Source organism: Struthio camelus, chromosome 7, assembly GCF_040807025.1.
Source record: "Struthio camelus isolate bStrCam1 chromosome 7, bStrCam1.hap1, whole genome shotgun sequence".
Classification (NCBI taxonomy): domain Eukaryota; kingdom Metazoa; phylum Chordata; class Aves; order Struthioniformes; family Struthionidae; genus Struthio; species Struthio camelus.
In genome coordinates, this window is record NC_090948.1 from 3,227,883 (window position 1) to 3,251,802 (window position 23,920).

General features: G+C 42.0%; 2 protein-coding genes across 3 annotated transcripts in view; both read right to left on the reverse strand.

Annotated features, from left to right (window-relative positions):
• The window catches only part of NPS (neuropeptide S), a 36,952-nt gene extending 26,783 nt beyond the window's left edge, over positions 1-10,169 (reverse strand). The window contains exon 1 of the mRNA XM_068951189.1: positions 10,000-10,169. Coding sequence (XP_068807290.1) covers positions 10,000-10,046 — 47 coding nt within the window. The 5' untranslated portion in view covers positions 10,047-10,169. The remainder of the gene's footprint in view (positions 1-9,999) is intronic.
• Positions 10,170-12,561: 2,392 nt separating this feature from the next.
• DOCK1 (dedicator of cytokinesis 1) overlaps positions 12,562-23,920 on the reverse strand; it is a 321,007-nt gene continuing 309,648 nt past the window's right edge. For both annotated transcript variants that reach the window (XM_068951448.1, XM_068951446.1), the window contains exons 51-52: positions 23,312-23,457; positions 12,562-13,920 (exon numbers count right to left, since the gene is read on the reverse strand). In XM_068951448.1, the coding sequence (XP_068807549.1) occupies positions 13,825-13,920; positions 23,312-23,457 (242 nt within the window). In that variant the 3' untranslated portion in view covers positions 12,562-13,824. The remainder of the gene's footprint in view (positions 13,921-23,311; positions 23,458-23,920) is intronic.

A 23,920-nucleotide genomic window follows, 5' to 3' on the forward strand; every position in this document is an offset into this window, starting at 1 on the left:
CGGCCTCCCCCGGCACGCGTCCCTGCCGTGCCTCCAAGAACCGGGCAAAGCGATGCTGTGTCACAGACTCTCGCTGCCCGAGGCTTCAAGCGCTGCATCCGTTTCTTTAGCGTTTTCATTTCTCTTGGCTGTGCAGAATCTGGGCGAGGATATTTAACCAGGGAAATGACTTGGTTTTCAAAGGGCTGAACACGCTACGGCTTTCTCACTGCCAGTTTTTATGCGCAGACGGCACTTTCGGTAAATCCTGTCAGTTTGTGAACCAGATCGTAAAGATTTAAGAAGCCTTACAGGCATTAGAAAAAAAAAAGGGGGAGGTAAAATACAACTTTAGGAATAACAAATTAATGAAAAACTCTCACTGACTTCACTGAGGCCAAGATTTTAACATGCACATCATATAGGCAGTACCTTCGGCATCCAGCATGCTACAGTGAGGCTGGAGGACCAGATTTATGTACGACACAGAATGACATGATGTAAGATGTAGTAGCAGTTTAAGTAGTACGATATCTAACATGTTTGTCAGAGCACTGAAATGGGACTATTTATATATTGTTATCTTTATCTCTGTAATATAAAAGTTATAGATACCTATGGCACTATCCAAAGCTAAACACTATATCATAGCGGTTTAATTTGGTGTAGCTGTTTAATTTACTTTAGATAAAATTAAAAAAATACTAGCATGTTATCAGAAGTATGTAATCTTCAGTATTAATCCAACAGGCAAATCATGTAACACTCAGCTGCCAATACCAATTTCAGATTAAGAGTTTATCTCCCATTTACACAGACACCTTTGGACTTCAGACTAAACGTTTAAGTTGTAGTACTGGCATTAAAGACGTGTTTGAGCAAATACTGAGCTAATTTCTGTGTGCTCTTGCTGAGAAGTCCCGAGAATTTATGCTATTGGGGGATTTTTTTTCCTTCCCACTAGCTCTTACGCTAACATTATGTGCATGAACTAGCTTGCTTTGCCTAAACTTTGAGCTGCGGAAGTAGCAGCTATGAACCAAACTATTTTTTTTTCCATTATCTGAGAAACACATGAATTTTCCAGCGATAACTTGGAAGTTCTTCATTGATTGACACTTTAAAAAACAAGGCATGTATTTATGCTTCTAAAGAAAAACTTTAGGAACCTGAGCAGCAAGAAGAAATTAAAGCATTAGTTTTTAGGGCAGTATTTATTTGAACAACTCAGGTGGTAGTTTCCATAATACATATAAAACCCAGACCTCATTAGTGGTGTTTCCTAACGAGAATATCTGTAATCCTAGAGCTTTCCTCCCTCCCATTTAGAGATAATAGTCGACATTAAACACGGCAATTTATAGGGGAGCTGCAACTGCAGTACTTCTAATCCCAAGTAAAAAGAAGCACCTTGATAGCACACCCCTTACTGAGGGCCTCATTTTAAACCTTGACTTTTCCAGCGATGACCATTATGTGTTAGTAGGAACATAAAGCAGGTGCTCACACAAGGTCTGCAGCAACCAAGCTGGCAGCTGCCTGAGCCTCTTTTCTCTATACACTTCAAAAGAGTCAAATTTTCTCCCTCAAATGAATTCAGAGAAAATGGCTGGATACCAGCGTGCAGGAAGGAGCTACAAGCAGGGACCGCTGCTTTCTTTGACCACATGCAACGCACCCAGTACTGCCCCTCTTTTGGGCCAGTTTGTTCAGCTTCTGTAGCTGTGGGCAAAAAGACTCTGCCAGCAGCTTGCAATTCAAATGATCCAGCCATTATTTATTGGCTGACGGACACAAAATATAGCTAGAATTTGACGTGCTCCGAGGCCGAGCAACGGGATGACCGCTACACCATAAAGCACCCAGATCCTCAGTGCTGCTGAGCTGCCACCTTCCACCAGCACCTGGACAGTATCTACCACCCGAGGGACTGACAGCTTGGCTAAGGCCTTGATGATCCAGTGACTCCCAGCTACCTTCCTTAGGGTTTTTTTTTCCCCTTTAGGATTTCATACCTTTCCATGCAATATTTTCTTCTTGAATCCTTGAGCTACTAATGACCCTGTATGAAAAAAAACTACCTTTGCCGGCAATTTTACTTCTCTTATCTTCCTGCAGGTCCTGAAAGCTCTTTCCCAGCCAGAGCCCAGGTTATGCAGCTGGGCTCTTTCCGAGCTTGGCTCCCCGGACCACAGGCAGCTGAGCCCAGGCAGCGGCGGGAGGCTATGGGGCACTACAGGGAGAGGGAGAAAGTGGGAAAGAACCTCAGAAATATATTTAAAATATTGTACATCATGTCAAACCCACGGAATTGTCAAAGTTGCTCCTTTGCAACTGCAGATAAAGCACAGTACCCAGCTTTTTTCTAGTGCAGTGGATGATACATTACTTATTTTATAGATAATTTCTGACTCATCATCATCATGATACAGCCAAATGCTTGAGAAACTAGGAGGAGTGCTGGTGATTGAATGGCTTGGACGGTGCCGGTGCACGCCTGCCTTTTCCAGTTCGTTATAAATGGAACAGCACTCCCAGCAGAAATACAGTAAAAAAAAAAAAAAAAGGAAAAAAAAAGAAATTTTAACCTAAAATATGTTATAGTTTTGCCTTCCTCATCTGAAAGTAAATCCAGGGGGTTAGGAAATAGAGGTACGTTTGCCAGTTATTTTTTGCTACCCTCTCTTAGTTACCAGCCCCGCTCCTGCTGGGCTCCCTTGCGGGCTGTCTCGGGGTCGCAGGGTGCTCGGGGTTGCTGCCCAACGCGCACGTCGTTTCCCCCAAACCAGAAGGTGCGCATGTGTTGCACTTGGTTTTTCCACTAGCTCTGCTCTTGCCCGAAGGTGCTGTTGCACCGTTTCACATTCAGAGAGAAGAGAAAAATGCAAGTGACATTTATTTTACAGTCCAACTACAGGCGAGTTATCTGGTAAAACAGGTAGGCGCTTGGCGTTCTTCCCTTTGACTTTTCTTATCATACAAGTAAAGCACACTAGGTGCACGGATCTATTACTTTTACAGTTGTTACACTGCAGGAAATACAATCTTCTACTTTAAAGGACAGATAATTAAAGAATAATTACGTTAGCTTGTAACAGGGCTTGTTATGCAGACAGTCTAATAAAGAGCCTATGCAACATGCAGTTTAATGAAACTGAGACAAAAGAGCTGTTGAAGCACTCACGGTTGGAGACGGGGTCCCAAACTACAGGCAGACCTAGGCTGCGAGAGGGGGGCAAGGGAGGAAACCCCTCCCGAAACCCACTTCTCATCATCCGCCCTGTCCCGCGGCAGAGCCCAGCACCCCGAGGCAGTGCCCAAAGCTAGTACTGCTCACGGCACGGCTACGGCAATCCTACCGTAGCATCGCTCTCGTTCGATACCATACGTGCCTGCAAAAATACTACACGACACCAGAAAAGGAAAAAAAAACAAAAAAAACAACCCAGCCCACCACGCAGCGAGGGAACCGGCAGCGTCTGCTGAGCGGACCGCTGCGAGCTCGTTGCAAAGGGAATGCTACAGATCAGAGCCGGCAAATATCCTGCAGCAATCGGTCAACGCGCCCGCGGCAGGGCTCCTACGGGCCGGAGGTGCAACGCTCCAGCACCGGACATCTGCCAAGCGATCAGCGGAAGGGCACCCGACCCAAGCCAGCGCCGCGTAAATACGTCACCCGTCATGACAGTCTCTCCACCCTCCCATAACCCAAACGGCAGAGGAATGACAGGAATACGCATAGGGCGCAATCCGCAAGGAGCATCATTCACAGCATCCGCTCTGCCCGGCGCCTGCGCCAGCCTCGTGCCAGGACCGCATGTCTCTCCTCGGCACCCAAATCTGTGCCGGGGCCCCCAGACGGAGGAAAGGGCAGCCCGGCTTGGACCCATGCCTAAGGCTGGGGGGGCGACTCCCAAATCCTGCGAAGGCACCAGCCTCCTTAAACGATGGAAATCCTTTAACGGTCACACCGGATCCCTGTTACGTACAGAGCGGCCGCCGGCTCTCGCAGTTACGGCCTATTCTGCAGACGCGCTACTGCCGCCTGAAAGCAGGGGGAGAGGGAAGGAGAAAGAAAGGGGGGAAAGGATGAACATCTTAAATGCAACCATCAGTATTCAAAGAAAGCAAAAGGCTCTCCCTGCCCCGCGGGGCTCTGCGGTCACCGGTCGCTTCCAACCAGGCTGCGCCGTACGACGGACTAATAAAACAAAAAGCAAAAGCTTTTAGCGCCTGGTGAAACAAAGTTATTTTAAGACCTGCTAACAAACCTAGACCCTTGCGTCGGCGCCAAGCGTGCCCGCGGTGCCGCGCCGGCGGGGCTGGCTGTGCGGCTCAGCCCTCCCAGCCCCGCGGAGACCCTTCCACTTGCTGTCGCTGTTTTGTCTCCAGTTACCTCAACAAGGCGGCGGAGCCGAGCTGAAAGCAGTCGCGTTTGCCGCCGTGTCAGATGAAAGCAACGCTCGCTGCGCTGGTACCGGCCCGAAGAACCTCAGCATCTTAAAATCGTTACTATTTTCATGTAAGACAGAGGGAAAAAACGAAGAGATCTTCATCTGCATTCTGCAAGAATTACTGATTTAGGAACCAGTTCAGCAGCTAAGAATTTCCAAGCGCTGTAGAAAAAGGCTTTTTAACTGGCATTTTAAAATACAGCTATAAATTTGGAGTGCAAATGGACTGGAGCTTGAAAGGGGACTCATACTCCAGGCTTTTCGACTCAAAAGTGGAAAGCTGACACCGAGGCACTCCCAGAGCAGAGCACTTCTTTGGAGCAGAGCACATTCCAGCGCAAGACAGGTCCCAGCAAAGGTATTTTGCAGTTAAACCATAGCATCACCAACGGAAGGCTACAAAAGCATCATGAATCAAGACTAATTATCAGGAACCAAGACTAGTCATCACTCGAAGTCGACTTTCGAACTAAACCTAACTGTAGCGTTGTTTCATACTTGCAACTTCTACATCAATTTCTTAGACAACAGTCCGTCAACTTAAACAAAATCCAAATCCAGTTCTTAGACGATATTTTGTATAATCCACTGACAGGAAAAGTAGTTTTGTCTGAATAACTCTGGAACGAAGATTTGTTATAGAATACTTGGGGCAAACAGAACGTGCACTCATCGGTCATTTATTTTAAAAAAGGAAATCTTTTTATAACACTATTTTCGACATAGTACAGGAGGAACAAACTAAGCCTTTATGGCACAAGTTCTCCTTACTGCTATCAACATTTTAGAAAAGCTATCATCCCCTTTGGCAGAAGTATTACATCTGTACCACGAAAAATAATAATGCAATAGAGAAATGATATGTGCAAGTGCTATGGGCATAAACTCAGTGTTATCCTGAAGAAGCTATTATGCAGCTTAATGGACTCATTTACATTAATTAAATATTGGCAAAAAGACTCTATAATTTGCCGAAAGCGATACCTGTGAAGAGTGATTTCAACGGATTTGGCACAGCTGAGCTGCAACTTAGGAGAGGATTCAGCCCTCAGCCTTTTCTTTTCGCTTTTAAACTACAAAAGTGGTACGAAACCTGTGAGATCAATACTATATTTGCCATCAAATAAAAGAGAACTTCAGATTTTCCAGGTTTTTAAGAGAAGTGGCCTATTTTAAGACATGCTTTCCGCTATTTACCTTAAGCAAACAATATCCCTAGACAAACTCTAACAGGAGAAACAAAATCAGTTTTTCCAAAGCGGGTGGCTTTCCCCCACTGCTTCAAGAACCTCCATGGACTAGTCGTTGCAAGAAGGAACATTATTTTCTCTCTTGGGGCCTTTGATGAGAGATTCAGACGTGTTTCGTTTCTCCCAGCAGATTATTTTGTTATTACATTTACTAATATTTTTGATAGCCTGTTTTAGATACTACACTTGACTCAGAAGGAAGGTCTGGCACAAAAGCCACAGACCTCTACTCATCTCTCTACGGACCAGGAGGTCACTAGTGAAAGACACAAACGGACCTCTTTCTTAAAAAACTTCCCTTTCTAGTTTTTTCTATTGCTTTCTTCTGCCAATCGAGTAAACAACAACATGCCACGCAGAACAACAACAAATAAATTTGCCAGTAATAAATTCACCGAAAGTTCACAACCAAGGACCCTAGGACAATATTGGCAGACAAATTGCAACATGAGTATAAAAATATATCAGGACAGATCCACTTGGAACGCTAGTCTGTAGGAGACAGCTAACTCCTCTTTTGCAAAAAAGGTAGTATTTTTTATTTGAAATTTCTAGATTTTGAGCACATGCAATCAAAATTCAGGAAAATACATATAATTTTCTGAGAAACAATAATTACAGCTTAAATGAACTTTCTGTGCTCTGCAATGACTTCTTTTCTTTCTGCAAGAACACACTTCCCAAACCAGTATTCATAATGTTAAAATAAATGTTAATAAGCATTTTAAATTGCATAATTTATGCTAATCTAAAAAGTGTTTTGCATAGACTGACACTGGTGGGATTTCTCTACTCCACAAATTGTTACACTTCTACATTAGCGGTTTTTGATTCAACACAGCATGCATGTCAAACTGCTTTAAAATGGTACTTGGATACCTATTCATTTCCAAAGGCTGTTTCATATTGTACCAAGTATTTTTCAGTTGAGACTTTTTTTTTAGTTCAATTTACTCGGTTCTACACCTCTGATACAACGACCTGTCAGTGGCTGTTGGGATGGTGGAGAAGGAAACAATTTAAAATGTGATTACAGCGCTGAGTAAATACAGGCACCGTCGTAAGAAAATAAGGCCTCTGAGAACAAATATAAAACTTGGAAGGACTGCCAACAACAGGAGCACACAAAAACTGCCTTATCTCTCGGAAAACAATGTCACATTTGATTTTGTCTGCTCTCTCTCTTTGTGAAGGACTCACTCAAATGCTGATGACACTATATATTCCCTTCTGATGATTCCCTTTGGCTAGGAGCAAAACAAGCATCTTTTCAAGCATCTGCTAAGCGTTTAGACCTCCCAGTCTAGAAATCCGTAAGAGACTGATAATGCTTACTCTTGGTCGTAAAATTATGACTACAACTGGAGGCTGAAAGCTTTTTTATGCGACGCTGCACAAGACACACAAAGGACATGGAGGTGAGTAACCGGGCATTCCCCACAACGAAGACAACATCTCCGCTGTGAAAGGGTAGAGCTCAAGGTAGTACATGGCGCCAGGCCCCCAAAGCCTTTTAAAAATATATGCTTTCCATGGGAATTTGTTAGAAATCATTTCACAAATAAGAAGAGGCAAACTGCATTTGGGTTTCTTCTACTTTTAAGGGAGAAAAGGGGTAACGCATTAGCAAATGCAAGAGAGTCAGGCAAGGGCAGGGAGGTTTGCTGGCAAAAATTCACCAGCAGCTCTTCCTCCTTCTACCCTCCCCTGAGAACCTCTCTCTCATGATGAAAAATAAAAGCTCAAGTCTATGAGGGTTTCTTTAAAGCTCAGCTAACAACATTTCCAAGGAGTTTAGTTTTCATCTGACTTTGAAGATGAAACTGGTAGCTCCCCCAATGACTACCAGCAAAAACAGTGCAATGAATTCACATGCTGCACCAGATGTTAAGTGTCTTGTGAAGACTATGAAAGCTATCTGCAGAAACTGTCTGCTTTTGTAGTTGGGAGTAATTTTTAAATGCTACCTGTATATTTGCCTGCCACTGTATTAGTACTGATTGCATTTGCACATTTGGAAATGGAAGTGTTTATTCAGGAGGCTGAAGACTTGGAGAATGTGCTGCTCAGGCCACTTACTGAAATCTTTCCTGAGCTCCAGCTCAGAGGAAGCTTTATTAATACCACAGAAGGTAAATAATAAGCTGTCAGGGAAGAAAGTGAAGTTTCACCGCTGAACCTGTAGCACTAATATGCTATGCTCAATTCTACCCCATCTAGTTCCTTAGCTCTGCAAGACAGTTTGGGCTACAAATACAGAAGTTCGGTAGCCTAAGTGCCAAACTGTGCACTGAAAGGCCAAGTGAATGGAATAGCAGGCCCAGTCTATATAGATTCAATATACGGAGCACGGGGGTTGGACTAGATGACCTCCAGAGGTCCCTTCCAACCTCAACTATTCTGTGATTCTGTGAACCCAAAACAGCAACATTTCACCACCCATACAATCTCTGTAAGTTCCGGTGGGCAGAACGGGAGTTGGGACAGCAATAAACCTTATCCAGTTAACCTGGATTCTGAAAACCATGCGTCAACATATACCTGTTACCTGGCAGCATGAAGGAGCAGAAAAAACTTGACAAAATGCAAGAAGCGGTTGAGCGCACTCACTGGCCAGCCTTAGTCCTGCCGACGGGGTCAGTGAGTATTGGCTTAACTCACTGGTTCCAAGTCAGCTCAGTTAGATGTGAGTTATTTAATTCAGCATCTTTGAATTAAAGCGCTAGAATACCACACACATTAGAAATTAAAAATTTACATCTCTGTCATTTGATATAGAAACCTCATTTATAGTAATTATTCATCTCTACAAAATACATAGGATAAAGCCAAGGGAAATTAAAAACCCTATCAGTAGCCTCACTGTATAACAGCTGGTTAATCCCTGTTCAGTAACAAAGCGTTTATACCTATCCACACATTTCTGCATCGCCAGGAAGATGGCAATTGCAAGCCTGAAATTAAGTTTAAAGCCATGAAAAGTACGAAAGTAGCATGAAAGGAAATCGAAATGTCAGAGCAACTGGACCTCACAGCTCTCATTACTGTATTAACACTGAAAGCTGAAGACAAAGGAGAACAATTTAAGCATTTCAGGGTTTGCACACGCTTAGCCTTTCTTGCATGGGCATATTCTACACGCATTACAATTTCCTGCTTGGGCACAAGGTACAACGTAGACACAGAGTGCAAAACGCCTTACTCGGATGCCGGAGAGAGGCGGGCTGCCCCAGTGCCCAGCACAGAGGGGAGCACCGATCCGCCTGGGACACCCGCTCCGGCTCGCATCGCTGCTTGGCTCTCCCCTCAAATCACCCTATGCTCTACACGGGGCAGCAAATGCACAGAGCGCGAGCACCTTCAATTTTCCAATTTAAATACATTGAGCCAAACCCAGATAATTTATTGATGCCGAGTCTCAAAGGAAACATTAAGAACAACCGAACCACCGGAAAGGTGTTCTGTCTGCATTTACTTTAAAAAAAAAAAAAAAAGGCAACAGAATGTTATGCAAATAACTTAACCAAAAGCCTTGTGATAGGAAACGGTGAGAAGCTGAACAAGGCATAGCACGACATTTCCGGGAACGGCTGAAAGGCGGTGGCGGCAGAGAGGGCAGCCTGCTTCCTCAGCATGTACATTTTTGACAGCTACACAGGATTAATGACAACGGTTCCCTGAAACACCGCAGACACTTACATAACATAACAGATCTGGAAACACAGTTCCTGCTATACCTTCTTCTACCTTCAGCTTGAAAAGAAAATAGTTTGTTTTTGTTCAAAATGGCATCCAAAATCATTCCAAAGCCTAGTGCAGAACGGCAATAAGTAGTTTAGGAAAAGAGAACGACCCCTATTGTTCCATTCACTACCTCAATCTGGTCTACACAGATTTAAATATCAAACCAACTGTAGCCTACATAAGGAACTTTTTGCTTAGTTCACCTGATTGTGTCAAATATGCAGATGAGCAATGACTCGTTTATCCACAGGAACTTTGACTAAAAATAGATGATTGTGAACGTTCGTCACAGGGACATCTTGTATCAACGCTGTATCAAGTTTCCTGGAAGAATTCCAAAGAAAAGTCACAGCAATTAAGGGCAAAGAAGCCTAATGCAAAGCAGGATGGTGCACGCTTCACTAGTCAATGGAATGGGATGATTTACGTTAAAAAAGTCTATGTAGATATATGCATGTGTATATACACATATTCATATATACTCTCACAAACATGTAACACAGATGCAACAAAACCTGACTCATTCGCAAGTTCGGTTCCAACCCAGCTCCTCCCCTACAAGAATATCTTACCTGTTACCTCCAATAAGAGAAGAAGAAAAATCTTCAGTCGTCTTCATGCGACGTAGGCACGTACATGTTTAGTGCAACTTTTCCCATGATCTTTCTCTGCAAAGAGCTAAGTCACGGACCACCCCTATACTATAAAGAATAATCCATAATCTAAGACAGAACAGATTTTAAAAACATTTTTACACATAGCATTTGTGATCTCATCGGAGACATTTTCTATAATCATAAATGTCAATTACAAAAACTGGCTTAAGATTTGACCTTTGCATGGAGCTTTCTGTTGAAAACAAATTTGATTGAAAACAAACAAAAAACTCCCCAACAACCCTTTTGCGGTTTTGCATGGGACTGACGAGAATTGAAGTGTACACCGGTAAAAATTCCCCTCTCAATCCAAAGCTAAGACTCGGAGAAATAATATTAAGAGACTCTCCTTTTTCTATATAAGAACTGCAAGTTAACTTTCAGTAGGCAAATATTAAGCCAAATTTCAAGAAGCAAGAACTACAAGCCATCAAAATCTGTTTTCTCATACTACTTCAAAAGTTGACGCCATTAAATTCCTTTTGTTGGGAAAATTTCTGTTACAAAGCCTCGTGACATTGCTCCCATTGGAACGGGGTGCTCGAACGGGCTGATCCCACACTCTTTAATCCTGCTGAATTTAATGATTCCTATTGACCTGTTGCCTGGAGGAATGAACACCCTGCTTTGGACACGGCTGTTTTCAGCTTTACATTTCAAGCGACGATGAAGTATTGCAGTGATGTAAATCTGGCTCCTAGAAATAAAGGGAGACTCTAATTTAGGGTAACTTCTAGCCAGCGCATTGGTTCAGACAAGTTGAAGTGAGCAGATCACGTCTGCAGGGGTTAAATCTATGAACAGCAGGACTTGCCTTAAATGGTGATAAAGCGGCCCCTGTGGATACTGCTAATGCCCTTGACAAGGCTGGCTATGGAAGACATGAAGGGATCACCTTTCCCAATGGTTTTCTTTCAGCAGCCTTCTGATTGTGTGGTCCTTCAAATTCAAAGAGCTGAAAGACTGTTCAGAGATTAAATTCTGGGTCTTCCAAGTGTCACATCAGATATTATCTATTTTGGTAGTGGATTTACAGATAATTGTAACAGAAATGTTGACTTAAATGAAGTATGAATGGGGACGGGTGGGCATGGAGGCCTGAGAACAAAGGAGTGACACCTAGAACGGCAGGTCATCAAGGCCCCAGCACATCCACCTGCAGCTACTCAAGGCAGCCAGATGAGGAATACAAAGGACAGTGGCACCAAGAATGGACTGAGGCCATTAGAAGATGATAGTGGGAAGATAAAGAGCAGAACTGGAACCATACTGGATCTACACCAGATAAGGAACAGTAAATAGCAAATAAATCAATAGTGTTGCCTAATGAAGTCCCACAGAAGGAGGACTAAAGAAAGAGGCAAAAGATCACAGTTACTGTTAACTCCCAAAGGACACACCCCAAAACCAGCACCTGGCCAACAGCCTCTGAATAACCCAGCAGATGGGATGAGGACTTCACAGCAGGCATCCCTCACCCTCTACGTGCCTGCAAGGAACCCTGGACAACTACTTGGACATGGCTGCCTTGGCGCTTGGGAATACTCGGACGTGAGAGAATAAGTGTGAGTGATATCAGGTTGGTTAAATTTAATCACCTCCCTTTCCAGTATTGTCTTCTATTGAGCTCTTCTACAATAGCTGAGCTTTGCTGCTGCAATGCTACAAGCAATTCATACTGCATTTGGATATTCTGATATAATGTCACTGGAGTATAAAGGCAGCGAACATACTGAAGGAAGAATAACGGCCTTAGCAGGACTGTTCATTGCTTAGAGACTGCAACTGAACTAGCTTCTGGATTTGCTGAAGTGTGTTTTTACAACACTTCGAGAAGGGTAATGATTCGTCCTGGCTGGGTTTTATATAAGTAACAGCCTAGAAGCTGCTAGATTGTAAAACAGTGACAATTTGAGTCTGAAGGAGAACCTGAGAGTCTGATTTTCAGTTCCCAGTCACAGCTCGTGTATGTGTAAAACATACCTATGTACGAGTATTAGAGCTCATGATTGTGGAAGTGCAATTTAAAAGTGCCCCGCTTGTTCAAGGAGTCTTGCAGGGCCAAATTATAACACTTGCTTGAGCATAGGAATTTATTAAGGGACATGGGAAAACAAACACTTTATAACGCACACAATTCACAAGCATCCAGTTAAAGGCCCATGTGAAAATCTGTCCCTGTTTTTTAGAAAGTAAGTGGAGCAGAAAGGAGAAAAACTCACCAGTATCTTAACGTAATCTTCAGCATCAACAGTATACAAAAACATATGTTTATAGTGTTGAAACGTGCATTTTACTTCAGTACTACATATATGTAAGAATAAGCATATCAGTGCTGTGAAAGATCAGAGACTCCTTCAAAATTGTTCTGAAAACAAAACAAAACAAAGAACGTGTGTGTATGTGTATCTCTATATCGAGTCCAGGAGCTTCTGAAATTCAGCAAGGACGAAAAATACCGAGGAAATGCATTTTCTTAGACAAGTTTTTAAAATAATCTTTTATTTTTTGAGTCAGTGGTATATTTAAAAACGACCTACCGTAAGAGTATAAAGATTGTAGATAGTAAAAAATAAGTGTGATGACAATAAAAAATGCTAGAGTATAAAGTTAGTTTCCTTCCTCCCTCCCAACACCTCACCCCGTCATTGTCCAATATTTTTCAGAGTCTAATACCTGGAAAAAAAAATTAGCATTTTTTTACACTTTCAGCAATTAAGAAATTAAAAACATGTAAGGCATTATTTGCAGGTACATTAATTCATTATTACATGAAAAGCAGGCACCATAAAAATTAAACTTTCTAAAAACCATCATATATACAAACTCTGTACAGAATGATGGCACAAGGACAAAATGATTCCATTCAGTTCATCCTAATCCACAAGAAATATTACATATTAAAAAACAAGAAAAAGGAAAAAAGAAAAAGCTCTTCCCAGTCTTATAGTCAACCGTTTGGTTTAGAATGACCACAAATCTTCTCTCTGCACACTTTGTTTCTTTTCCTATGCACTCGTGCCTGTCAGTGGCTAAAAAGTCTTCTTGGTTTAAAAACTCATCAACACAAAGAACAGCCAATTGGACGAGTAGGTAAATGACTCATCACTAACAACTAACTTTAAAAAGCCCATCAACAATCAGCTTATTTATAAGACAGAGAAATCGAAAAAAAAAAAAGAAGGCATTTCACAAATAAGCCGTGCCTGATTTTAAGCTCTGGGCCTAAGTGTTATTTGAGGAAATCCTACTGCAGCTTCTCATTACTGCGAAGCCTAAGCCAACGTGCATTGCATTCAACGTGAATATTGCCATTGATTCCTATGTACACTGAGATTAGGTACAAAATATTCCACTTTCATTTCAAGCTCCTCAGCTACCTATGTGCTTTAGGTACAAAATGTTCAGCTCTCATTTTAATCTCCACGGCTACCTATATGCTTTAAGTTATTCAGAATAATAACACAGATCTTTTGGGAACGGGGTACTGTCAGTTGAATGCCTCCCACTCTCAAGTAGAAATCTAGATTCCTTTCAAGCTACGGGAGGGAATATCCCCAGGAACAGGGTTAGTGTAGTGGCATTCCCGATACGCTGCTAGAAATACCTTTCTTAACTGAGTTAGAGTCATTGCACTAAGTGTTAGATACTGCACACCTGAACGAGGTAAACATTATATATCTTAAAGTACTTAGGGAAATGAATTGTTACAGCTTTGTCTTTGGAAAAACGCTTCCTTCTTCACTGGACAATCCCAGAGTCAACAGACGTTTGCTTCCGAGTGGTCTTTGGAGGCGGAGGCGGGGGAGTTTTGCTGGGAAGCGGAGGCGGCAGGTGCTGGAAGAAAGGAATTTCGAGCAGAACATGTTACCCACAAGCGGATTTTTTGAAACGTTTAGTAGTTCATATACAACCGTGAGAGACAGTGGCCAAGTTAGCAACCATGCGATTTACAAAAACTTCTCAGAATTTGCAATTATGAAGACTGAATGCTCCTTGCCATTAGCTTAAAATATAATTTTTCTGACAATGAAAAATCTCTCAAGAGTTCATGATTAATTAGCTCAGTATTTCAGGAAGAAATCTTGTGAAAGCACTGGAGCAGTTTATATTTCCACACTTTATATCATGATAGAATATTGATTATTTGGTCTGTATTGATTGCCCTCAGTCCCTAACCACTACAGAGCTTAAAAGCTATGCGGAAGTAACAGCTTCATTACTTCTCCATTTCTCCATTATTTCTACATTTCACACTCTGAGAACACAAATCTTTCTAAAAAAATAAGAAGAAACTGCGTAAGTAGGCAAGTATCTTACAATTTAGCATTATGCATTCGGTCATATTGCAAATGTCCAAATCAGAAACCCAGACTATTTGAAACGACAGGTTTTAAATCACCTCCTACATTATACAATAGAACAAGAGTACTCTCAGATTCACCAGCTAATTAGACAAATACAAAAGAAAATTATGATGGAGACTGGACTTTTTTTTCCCCATAAAGTTCAGCCATACGGATGATAAAGGGAAGTCGCTTTCAGTAAGGACAACGACGCTGCCGATTTGCCTCCGCGCTCTGCAGCCGGGTTTGCAGCAGCGTTTGGCTACGCAGCCATTGCAGCTTCTCCATCCCCGCGCTGAAGCGCTCCAGCAGTGACACACTTCATAAGCATGGTTTGCTCGTGTGGCTTCATACGATCCTGCCCCTGCTTAACAGAGAGAAACCCGCCGTTGCCTATTGTTTTCCCAGGGGTATGACGCCTCTTTTTTCATTTCCACTCGCTCGTGCCTCATTTTCAATCGTGCCTCCTCACTCAGCCTACTCCTAATGCCCGCCTAGACTGTCATCACGGTGGTTTCCAGACAAAAGGCTACAGAAGTGTTAGCGGCACACAACCCCTTTAAACCATTACAAAGCACACCGTGAAGGTGCCACGTTCCCCGATCACTGCTACAGGAACAGGTCATGGGCTTGCAATGGCTTGGGACTGTATTGCGTGTGCTGCATTTGCATGTTGACAGTGGTGTTTCCGTTTCTACTTTAGACCATGTTTACGTGCAAGATTTTTTCTCCTTTACTCGGGCCCTATGTAAACAGCAAATTTTGTTAACATCTTGAACAAAATAACTGATTATTTTTTAAGCACAGCAACATACTCAAACGGGTAAACAAACAACTCCGATAAACCATGTGAAAATGCGCAATTTTAAGTAATAAGCCTTTAAAAGATATCCAAAGTTGCTACCTAAAACCACTAACAAAGTGATAGAGCGATAAATCTGGAGTTTTACCAGATTGGTTAGCTTTATTAATCCTCGAGCCAACAGCAGGGACTGGCAGCGTCAGGAACTCTGAGTTTCTGCTGGGATAGTTTTCCTGCATCCTCACCAGAAAGAAATGTTTTCCCTCTGCTTGAGAATTTTCCTCGTTCCTCCTGGCTCCCCCCTGGGCAAGTGAACAGGGATCACAAACTCTTCTTGGGGAAATCATGCCCTAATAATCTGTCTCTGTCTCGCGCGTGCCCTCGCCTTCCCGCTGACCATCAAATGCTTTGCATCAACTTGGAAAACAATCCATTTTAATTTGCTACCGGATGAGAAATTTATGGCCAGCAGCAAGGCACTGGAGCTTTCGGCATGCAACCTGGGGGAGCTAATCCTGTTTGGAAGGGTTCGTTTTCAGGCAGAAAAGATAAAAATGTCAAAAAGATGTCAAACAGACATTGACAGCTTAGACATCCTATCTGCCAGGGGAAGCTTCCTATGCACTAATGAAAGATGGGAATTAACGTTATTTGGCAATGAAGACTTTCATATTCACTATCTAGTTAAAGTTTACACCATCTCTTCTGAGGAAACAACCGGATTCCTAAATAAAGCTTTGAGTCTATAAAAGATACTGCTGCTCGAGATGTGCCCGGAAAGAAAACAGCGCTCGGAGTAAACCGCGCTCATTTTCAATAAAGACTAGAAAACCATATGCAATTTATTTCTGATTTACAAAGCAACACAGTGCACAAGGATGTACGAGTCAGGAAAGCGTGTCAACATACCAATATAAAAAACAAATAAAATAAGAATCTTATCTTACTAAATGTAAAAAATGCCACTGCTTTTCTAAGTATGATGGCAGAACCATGAAACATTTGCTCTACCTGACCAAATATTTTCTTAACCTGATATGTTAGGTTAGCTCCTGAATCCCTGCTACGGCACCTAGGCAGGAGCTGGACTGTCAGGAGTTACTTAGCCTCACACATTTAACTGTGAGCTGCAGGTTTCATATTCTTTGAAAAACCGGTCAGCTGCAATCCTGTATCCAAGCATGAGTTTACGAATAAGGCTTCTGAAAATACTGGATATCCTCCTTTACAAGTGTAAAGAGAACAGTTATTGCATCAGTCCATTAAAGACGACGGTCTGCAAAGCATCAGCATACAACGTATGCTGATACATATGAACGCCTCATACAGAAGACATTGATGTCAAACCTCAGATAAACTCGGTTCCCCCTTAAAATACATTACCAAACATACACATTCCCTTAGTATTTTCCTCCGAGATATCTTTAACCTCATATTTATCATTAGACAAAGCCGACTTTGCTGATAGCATCATTTGTGAAAACCTATCTGGAATTTACCTAACGTTATATTGGCAATAGTTCTCAATTCAATCAGATCAAAGGCATGTCTTAAACAAATGAGTCCTTCATATTGATCACAGAACCATCAAATTATCCCTGAAAACCTGCTACTAAAGAGCATATATAATGCAAATGAAATGAGAATAAGCTAAATATATATGCTATAAATAACAAGCACAAAACCCGCGAGAGCTTAGATTCAGCAAGCAAATTAGCCAGAAAGAAATAACAGAGATAGGTGGATAATTATTATAATTGAATTTACAATTTCCATTAGAAAGTAGGGTAAATTTAGTCCATGTTCATTTATATAATAAGCGACCACTGCATATATGAGAGCAGGACACGTAATGCTAGTCAGGGCAACATTGCAGAGAGAGAAGCAAGACCAAACGTGCCGGTACGGAACTGGTGCAAATCCCAACCGAGCCGGCAGTCCAAGCGCCGAGACACATGCCCCCGGTACCCAAGAACAGTATAAACTAAAGCACGCCTTCTCTCTCCCTTCAATACCAATCTCGGAAAATTACTAAAAAGTTCCTTGCGCCACTCCTCCCCTTACAAATTTTGAAAATAGAAAATAAAGTTTTTTTTAAAATGTAATTAAGAGCTACTTTGCAGAGTTCATATTTATTTTTCAGTGGTTAACTGCGAGCCCTCCAAGTCTCTGAGCGCGCTTTTGCTCGCTGAGATACTGATAGAGGCTGCTGGTTCACATTCAAACCTATTTTGGGCAGACTCCCTGCCTCACGTGTACCTCAAGGGAAGCAGAAACCTTATGTAAAAGGCGCATCTGCAACACAGAAGCAATCTGTTCCTTCTGTTTCAAACACTAAATTGCTCCCATTTGTTTGTTCTTTTTTTTCTCCTGATACAGAAAAGAATCAAGTCTAAAAACATTTGTCTCCATCCCTTTATAGAGATAGACTGCAGTACACGAGGCATATCCAGGATACAGGAAAAATAAAGAGGAGGCAAATGTTTTTCCTCTGTGAAGAAGCAAAATATATGAGAAGATTTTCTCGGTGAGAAAATACTGTAGAAAAGTACTGAGATCCAATCACAGACGCTTCTGTGTTAAGGATTAACAGAGCTAATTAAGCCATAAGCAGTTCAAATGAAAAGTAATCAGGCCATCGCCTACATGGTACTGGGCAAATACTTTAAAATACTGGCTTCGAAATTACAGATTCTTCTTTATACCATTGGTTTTAGCAAGGAACTGAGTCACCTGACAAGTCACCGACCTGCATATTTTTGTTATCTGCACAGAAAAATGACCCAGAATGTGAGGTCTGGAAGCAATAGCACTCACACGCTAAAAGGGTGAGAACGCGCCAGAACCTCAGCTGGCAGAATCAACACACCTCCACTGATTTAAATTGAATTATAGATGTTTTAAGCTAATTGACTTCTTGATATGGTGCGCAAGGTTACGTAGAAAACACCAGCTGTAACCATGTCAAATGATGATTTAAACTCTGTTTTCGTACTTCACGTATTAAAGTTTGATCTGACTTTGCATCGCCTCCGTTAAGTGCCCTTTCCGGAGAGTATTTTGATAACAGAAAGTGAATTTGCGCGTCCCGCCGCGTAGGTGCGCCGTGTCCCTTTTGCCCGGCACGCGCTAAGCCCACCCTCCTCGGGCAAGGGCAAAGAGCACGACACAGGCAACACCCAAGTGCTTCGACGCAGCGATCCCAAAGCCACCGGGTTTTTGCTAGCAGGGTTGTTCGGACTCCCGAGCAGCGCCGTTCCCCGGGAAGCAGCGGGACGGGCACTGGGCAGAGGCGTCGCGCGCCATCCGCGTTTGAGCAAAGCTAACCCAGTTTTTGCCCTGCTAAACCTCGTTCTGCCTGTGGAGTCTATCAGTATTTCAGCCCATGCTGGCTCGCTGGCTTTTAAGAAGCGCTGTTTTTCTGGCCCAGCCCGTACCCAAGCAGCTCTCCAGAGTTATGAGCAATACGCTCAGAATTAGGTTGAGAGAGATGCCAGACTGAAACAGTATTTCTTGCTGAAGGCCGGGGCCCTGGGAGAGCCATAAACCAATGGATTACCAAGTGGCCAGGGAGCGACCGGCAACTCCATCGCAGGCGACGCGCAGGGTAGAGCCGCGGCCCTTCCGAAAAAAAATCAAGCGCACCGTTTAGGGACACATCAAGGGCTCTCTCCCTCCAGGCAGACAGCAGAAGAACACATTTTTCACTCAAAATCCTGTAATAAGCAATGGCAGTCCATTGATTTGGGGTCTTATAAAAAAGTGACTGTGAGCCGTTTAGAAATTTTTCCCTCTGACAGAGCTTAACCCATGCAAGCGCAGCCCGGCGGGAGCCAGCCGCGGCGGAGGACGGGAAGACAGACGTGCGTAAGGCTCAAAGTGCTGCCGCTCTCCAGCAGTCAGAAATAATGATCAGATGCAAATAAAAATTGAGGCTTATATAAAAAAAATACAAAAATGCATGATTTATACGAATATGTGAATACACTAAAAATAGAAAATCTAATCCCACTGGTGTTTTGGTCACCTCCTAGCTACAGAAAGCCCTACTCCCATAATAAGTCTGGGTTAAAAATCCAGCTTTACACGTAAAAACATGTGCCTGGTCGTTGTTTCCTGAGAAGGTGGATTCCACATTGTTGCCATTGCTTGTCTCATCCAAATCTCCCTTCCTCAGCACCTGCTCCTCAGCCATCTCCACCAAAACGTTCTGGCTCATCTTCCTACACTACCTAGTCCATCCTTCCTGGCTTTACCCTTTGAGGTCCCATGACAACAAACTCGGATCTATGCCTCCAGTGCCAGTCTTGGCCATCAATTCTCACTCATCTCAGCAGAGGAAAAATAGTTTTTCTTTTTGTATCAGAGCATACAAAACCATCTTGGGGGGGAAATATCTCCTGGATACATGATGTACTTCTGCGTGTCATGGGAAGCCTGGGGTTCGATCAGAGGATCTGTTTTTTCAAAAAGTCTAGAGTATCAGACAGAACAGGAAAAGGTTATTTCCATTTGAGACCAAATACAGAGAATGTAGCCAAGTTTCTAGTGTTAGAATTTAATAAAACTGATTAACAATATGCTTTTTTCCCATTCCATGTTTTTCAGCTTTTCCATGACAGACTGCTAATGCTAATGCTTCCCTTCCCCACTGCCCCAGGTGGAGAAACCTGCAACAAGCCTTGAGCCATCTCCCCTCCGGCTATTGTGATAGAGGGCAGGGCAGCTGATGACAACCTCCCTAGGACTAATGTCAAAGAGGAAAATAGTTGCCAACATTGAAATCATTGCTCCCTAATTACTATCCACCTTAGTAGTTTCAGCTGGTTTTCTAGTTTCACCTCCTCGGCTTTGGCCACATGTGGACAGCACACTCACTGGAGCCTTTTAGGTCATTTTTTGCTTACTGCAGCTAATGTAAGAGGATGGAGAGTGATCAGCACTGCAGTATATGCACTGCAACATGTTTAAAAATCCTCTGGATTTTTACTTCTGTGCAAACACTTTGATTATATGCAATTAAGCAATAAACTGATTCCCAGCCTGCATGTTGCTAGTGCAACTGTCAAAATAGCCGCTGCCATCACTAGGCACAACAGGTCTGTTTTGGGTCTTGCATTAAGCACCGCTTCAGCCTTTGCTATACGCTGCTTGCCAAGGTCCGTGTCTACAGCTGGATTGATCGAGATTATCTCCTCTAAACCATTATCTGCTGCTTAGTTAAGTGTTATAGCGGATATTATAAATGTAAGTGCTCCTTTGTCTATTTTCTTTGAGTTTCCCTCTTCCCTGTGAATACTAAGCAGGCGATTGATTTGTATGCAAGGATATGTATGAACCCATAAAGAACCAGAAGTGCCTAAAGGAATCCCTTGATGTAATAATAATCCTTGCAGGAGTCATAGACTTCTTTTTTTTTATGTTCCCATATATTATTAAGAACATTTTTAGCAGAACAAGTCATACAGTGCAAGAAAACATATATAAGGGTATCATAGTTAACAATGAATAAGAGGACAACCAGAAACTTGTAATTAGATGATTACTAGGATAAAAGACTTAAGTAGACTAAGCTAATGGTGGAGTCCAAATAATCAAAGATTACAGTCTCAAGCACTATATGACATTATTGCCTGCAGTTTGAGTCAAAGCATTGAGCATTCCTTGATGCATTTATCAAGGCAGGCTTTGCTGTTCTCTACATTTTTTTAATAACTTACTGAAAGGCAAACCATACTGAACCAGGTAATAACTTTTAATGCAAGGAGATCTTTCTTAGTAGCAAGAGCTACTAAGATAAGATTATCCATAGTATTTTTCAATTATTGTTCTTTATTGATACAAACTTAAAAAAATCTAGGCAGATAATTATAAACTGTAGTTATTTCAGCATGAAAAAAGGCATGAAAAACTGTCCGTTGGGATTTATTTATAGCAATAACAAGAATATGCCCATTTGACCTTTCATGCCCAGCACTACTCATTTGCTTTATGTTCTTGAAAACGTTTTTCCTATAAGCTTAATGAAATGAATGTGCAGAACGACTGGTATAAGACTAATACCTGACGCTTTGTGAAAAATCTGTTCTAGATCTACCTTTCAGATTTCTTAACTATATTCCCTATTCTTCGAAAGGTTATAAAAATACAGATGCTGAAGAAAATTTTACACACTTACCTAAGCAGATGTAACTTGTATTTGACTACATTTCTAAGGTATGGTCAAACACTGAGCTCCTTCGAGACTGGATGTTAAACAACCGGGCCAATTTCTATCGTTACTACATAAATAAATAAACACAACTTTGCAAAAATTCAGATCATACTACTGTTTTTACCATCTTCCATTTAAGGATAAGGAAATCCATGTTCCTGACAGGTATAGGAACTGCACAAGGTCAGGCTTAAAACAGCAGTGAGACTGAGGCCAGAACCTGGCTCTTCTTCAGATCTGCACTTTAACCGCCACGGCATGATGGCATTTGCAAACAGTACAGCAGTTATCCAGCATTTGCCCACTGAACAGAAAATACCTTCAAATAGCCTTGCAGGGAACAGAAAAGCAACCTCGCAATGTGGATTTTGTGCCTTTCCACATAGGTTACCATATCCTTGTTTAACACTTCTTATTTGAGAATTGAATTCAAGTTTGCAATCCTGAGCTACTACCATGACCTAAAACTAATAGTATATCATACAAAATTAATTTGCTATCCTGCAGCTCACAAAGGAGTTGAGGAGTTGAAAGAATTTGAAACCTAATTTGCATTTCTCAAGTTCCTTCATGGAAATTGATTCCTTAGACAAAAATCCTGGCAGTCTTCCTGTACATTCTGCAATTTTCTACTCAGGGGCCTGTATTCAGGCTAAACGGCCCCCTGACAGAGAGGCCAGTGACACATACAGGGTCCTGTCACTGCAAGAGCTTGGTATGCTCGGCTGGAAAACAGAGAGGAAAAGAGTTCACAAAAAATTTTAATGAAAAAGTTCATTAAAGCCATCCAGCTCCAGGGCAGCACTACTGAAGGGACCACAGGAACGGGAAAGTTTTCTATATATGCACATAATGAGTAAATCACTGTGTTGTGAATAACAGAGCTCAATTCCTAAAGTCACTTCAATACCCGTTTTTTCCCTTTCGCCTGACATCATTAAATTGGCGCAACAGCAGAAATAGTTACAACTTCAAACCTGGGAAGAGGTGGGTTTGTTTACCGTTATGCGGATTGTGCTAAACACAACTATTCACATAGTAAGATTAAATTCTTGCCTGGACTCTCTTTCTGCTGAGATTAGAAATGCTTTCTCTAACCATGAAAATTTACTGAAAAGTAAATTAATCAACAGAATTTAATCTGAATGAAGAACTTTAGAAAAATCCGGGAAGATACTTCTGCAAACAGAAAACAATCACTACTGCTGAGAAGCTTTTCACAAAGTAACACCTTGGCCACAGTTATACATTTTAAAGTCAAAGAAAACCTCTTTAAACATGTTCTTCTCCAAAAGGAAAACTGAGAGCACTTCTCAAAAGCGCCATTTTTTAAAAATCAAATTGTTTTTAAAAGCTTCCAGGATGCAGGAAAACAAAGTTGAAAAAGTGTATTCTCTCCATAAAGCAAAAAAATCACGTTCCTGATGAACAGCATTTCCAAGTCCTTTTGCTCCAAAGGGGCATGTGTGTTTGCCTCTAGGAAACAAGTGGCAGTTGCATGCCTACAAACCAAAGCTCCAAAAAGAAAAGATGTCAGGTACTTATTTTATTTCCTTTCCTGAAACAGGATTAAAAGTATATAAAAACTAATTTGCTGCTGGGACTAAACCCTGTCAGTTTAAGCTCCCTTACCAACATATCTAACAGCATTTTGCTTCATCTCCTCCACGAGAATGAATCTAACCCGCCTTTGTGTCAGTTAGGATGAGCAATGCTGTTCCTTCGTGCTCCTGACACTTTTTTGCAATTGCAGAAATCTGTGGATCCTCTGACTTCTCCACCAGCAGGATTATGTCTGGCTGCGGGTCGTTAAAAGTACAAAAGCAAATAAAACTGCAGAAAATGATCATCATCTCTGGGACTCACCCTTTGATGTGCAGGGGGAGATGTTGTAGGGCTAATCAAGTCTTGGCTTTCCATGAGATTCCCATAATCTGCCATGCTTCCTTTGAGAGGCAGAGGAGGAGGGATGTCCGCAATTTCTGAACTAGACATACCATTCAGCTCCAAATCTGTAAAAAGGAACATTTGTTTAACGCTCTGAGTAACCCAATTCCCAAAGATCCGGACTATGCTGATTCTTACGGCACGGAGACTTCGATGATGCTGCACATGAACTATCTTTGTCCTCTCTTCATCGCCTCTATAATTAGCTGCAGTTCATCTAATGAAGGATTTTGGAGTAAAGAAGTACAAGTGAACGAACCCCCCAACGACTGGAAAGTAGGTCCTGGTGTGTCAAGGCGGGCTAAGTTTTAGGATATACCCTAAAACACTTGAAAGAACTCTCTCTTTTTAACAGAAAAGGAAGATTTTGCTTCCTTCAGGTTTCACTCAGAAACATTCATGGCTCATATAAAGCAAATATAATTTTCTCAACTGTGAGATCTGCTTTTACATGTTGTACATTAATAAACAACAAAAGTTGTGGTAAGTGCACACAGAGAATATAATCGAGCTAAGCTTTATTTACCT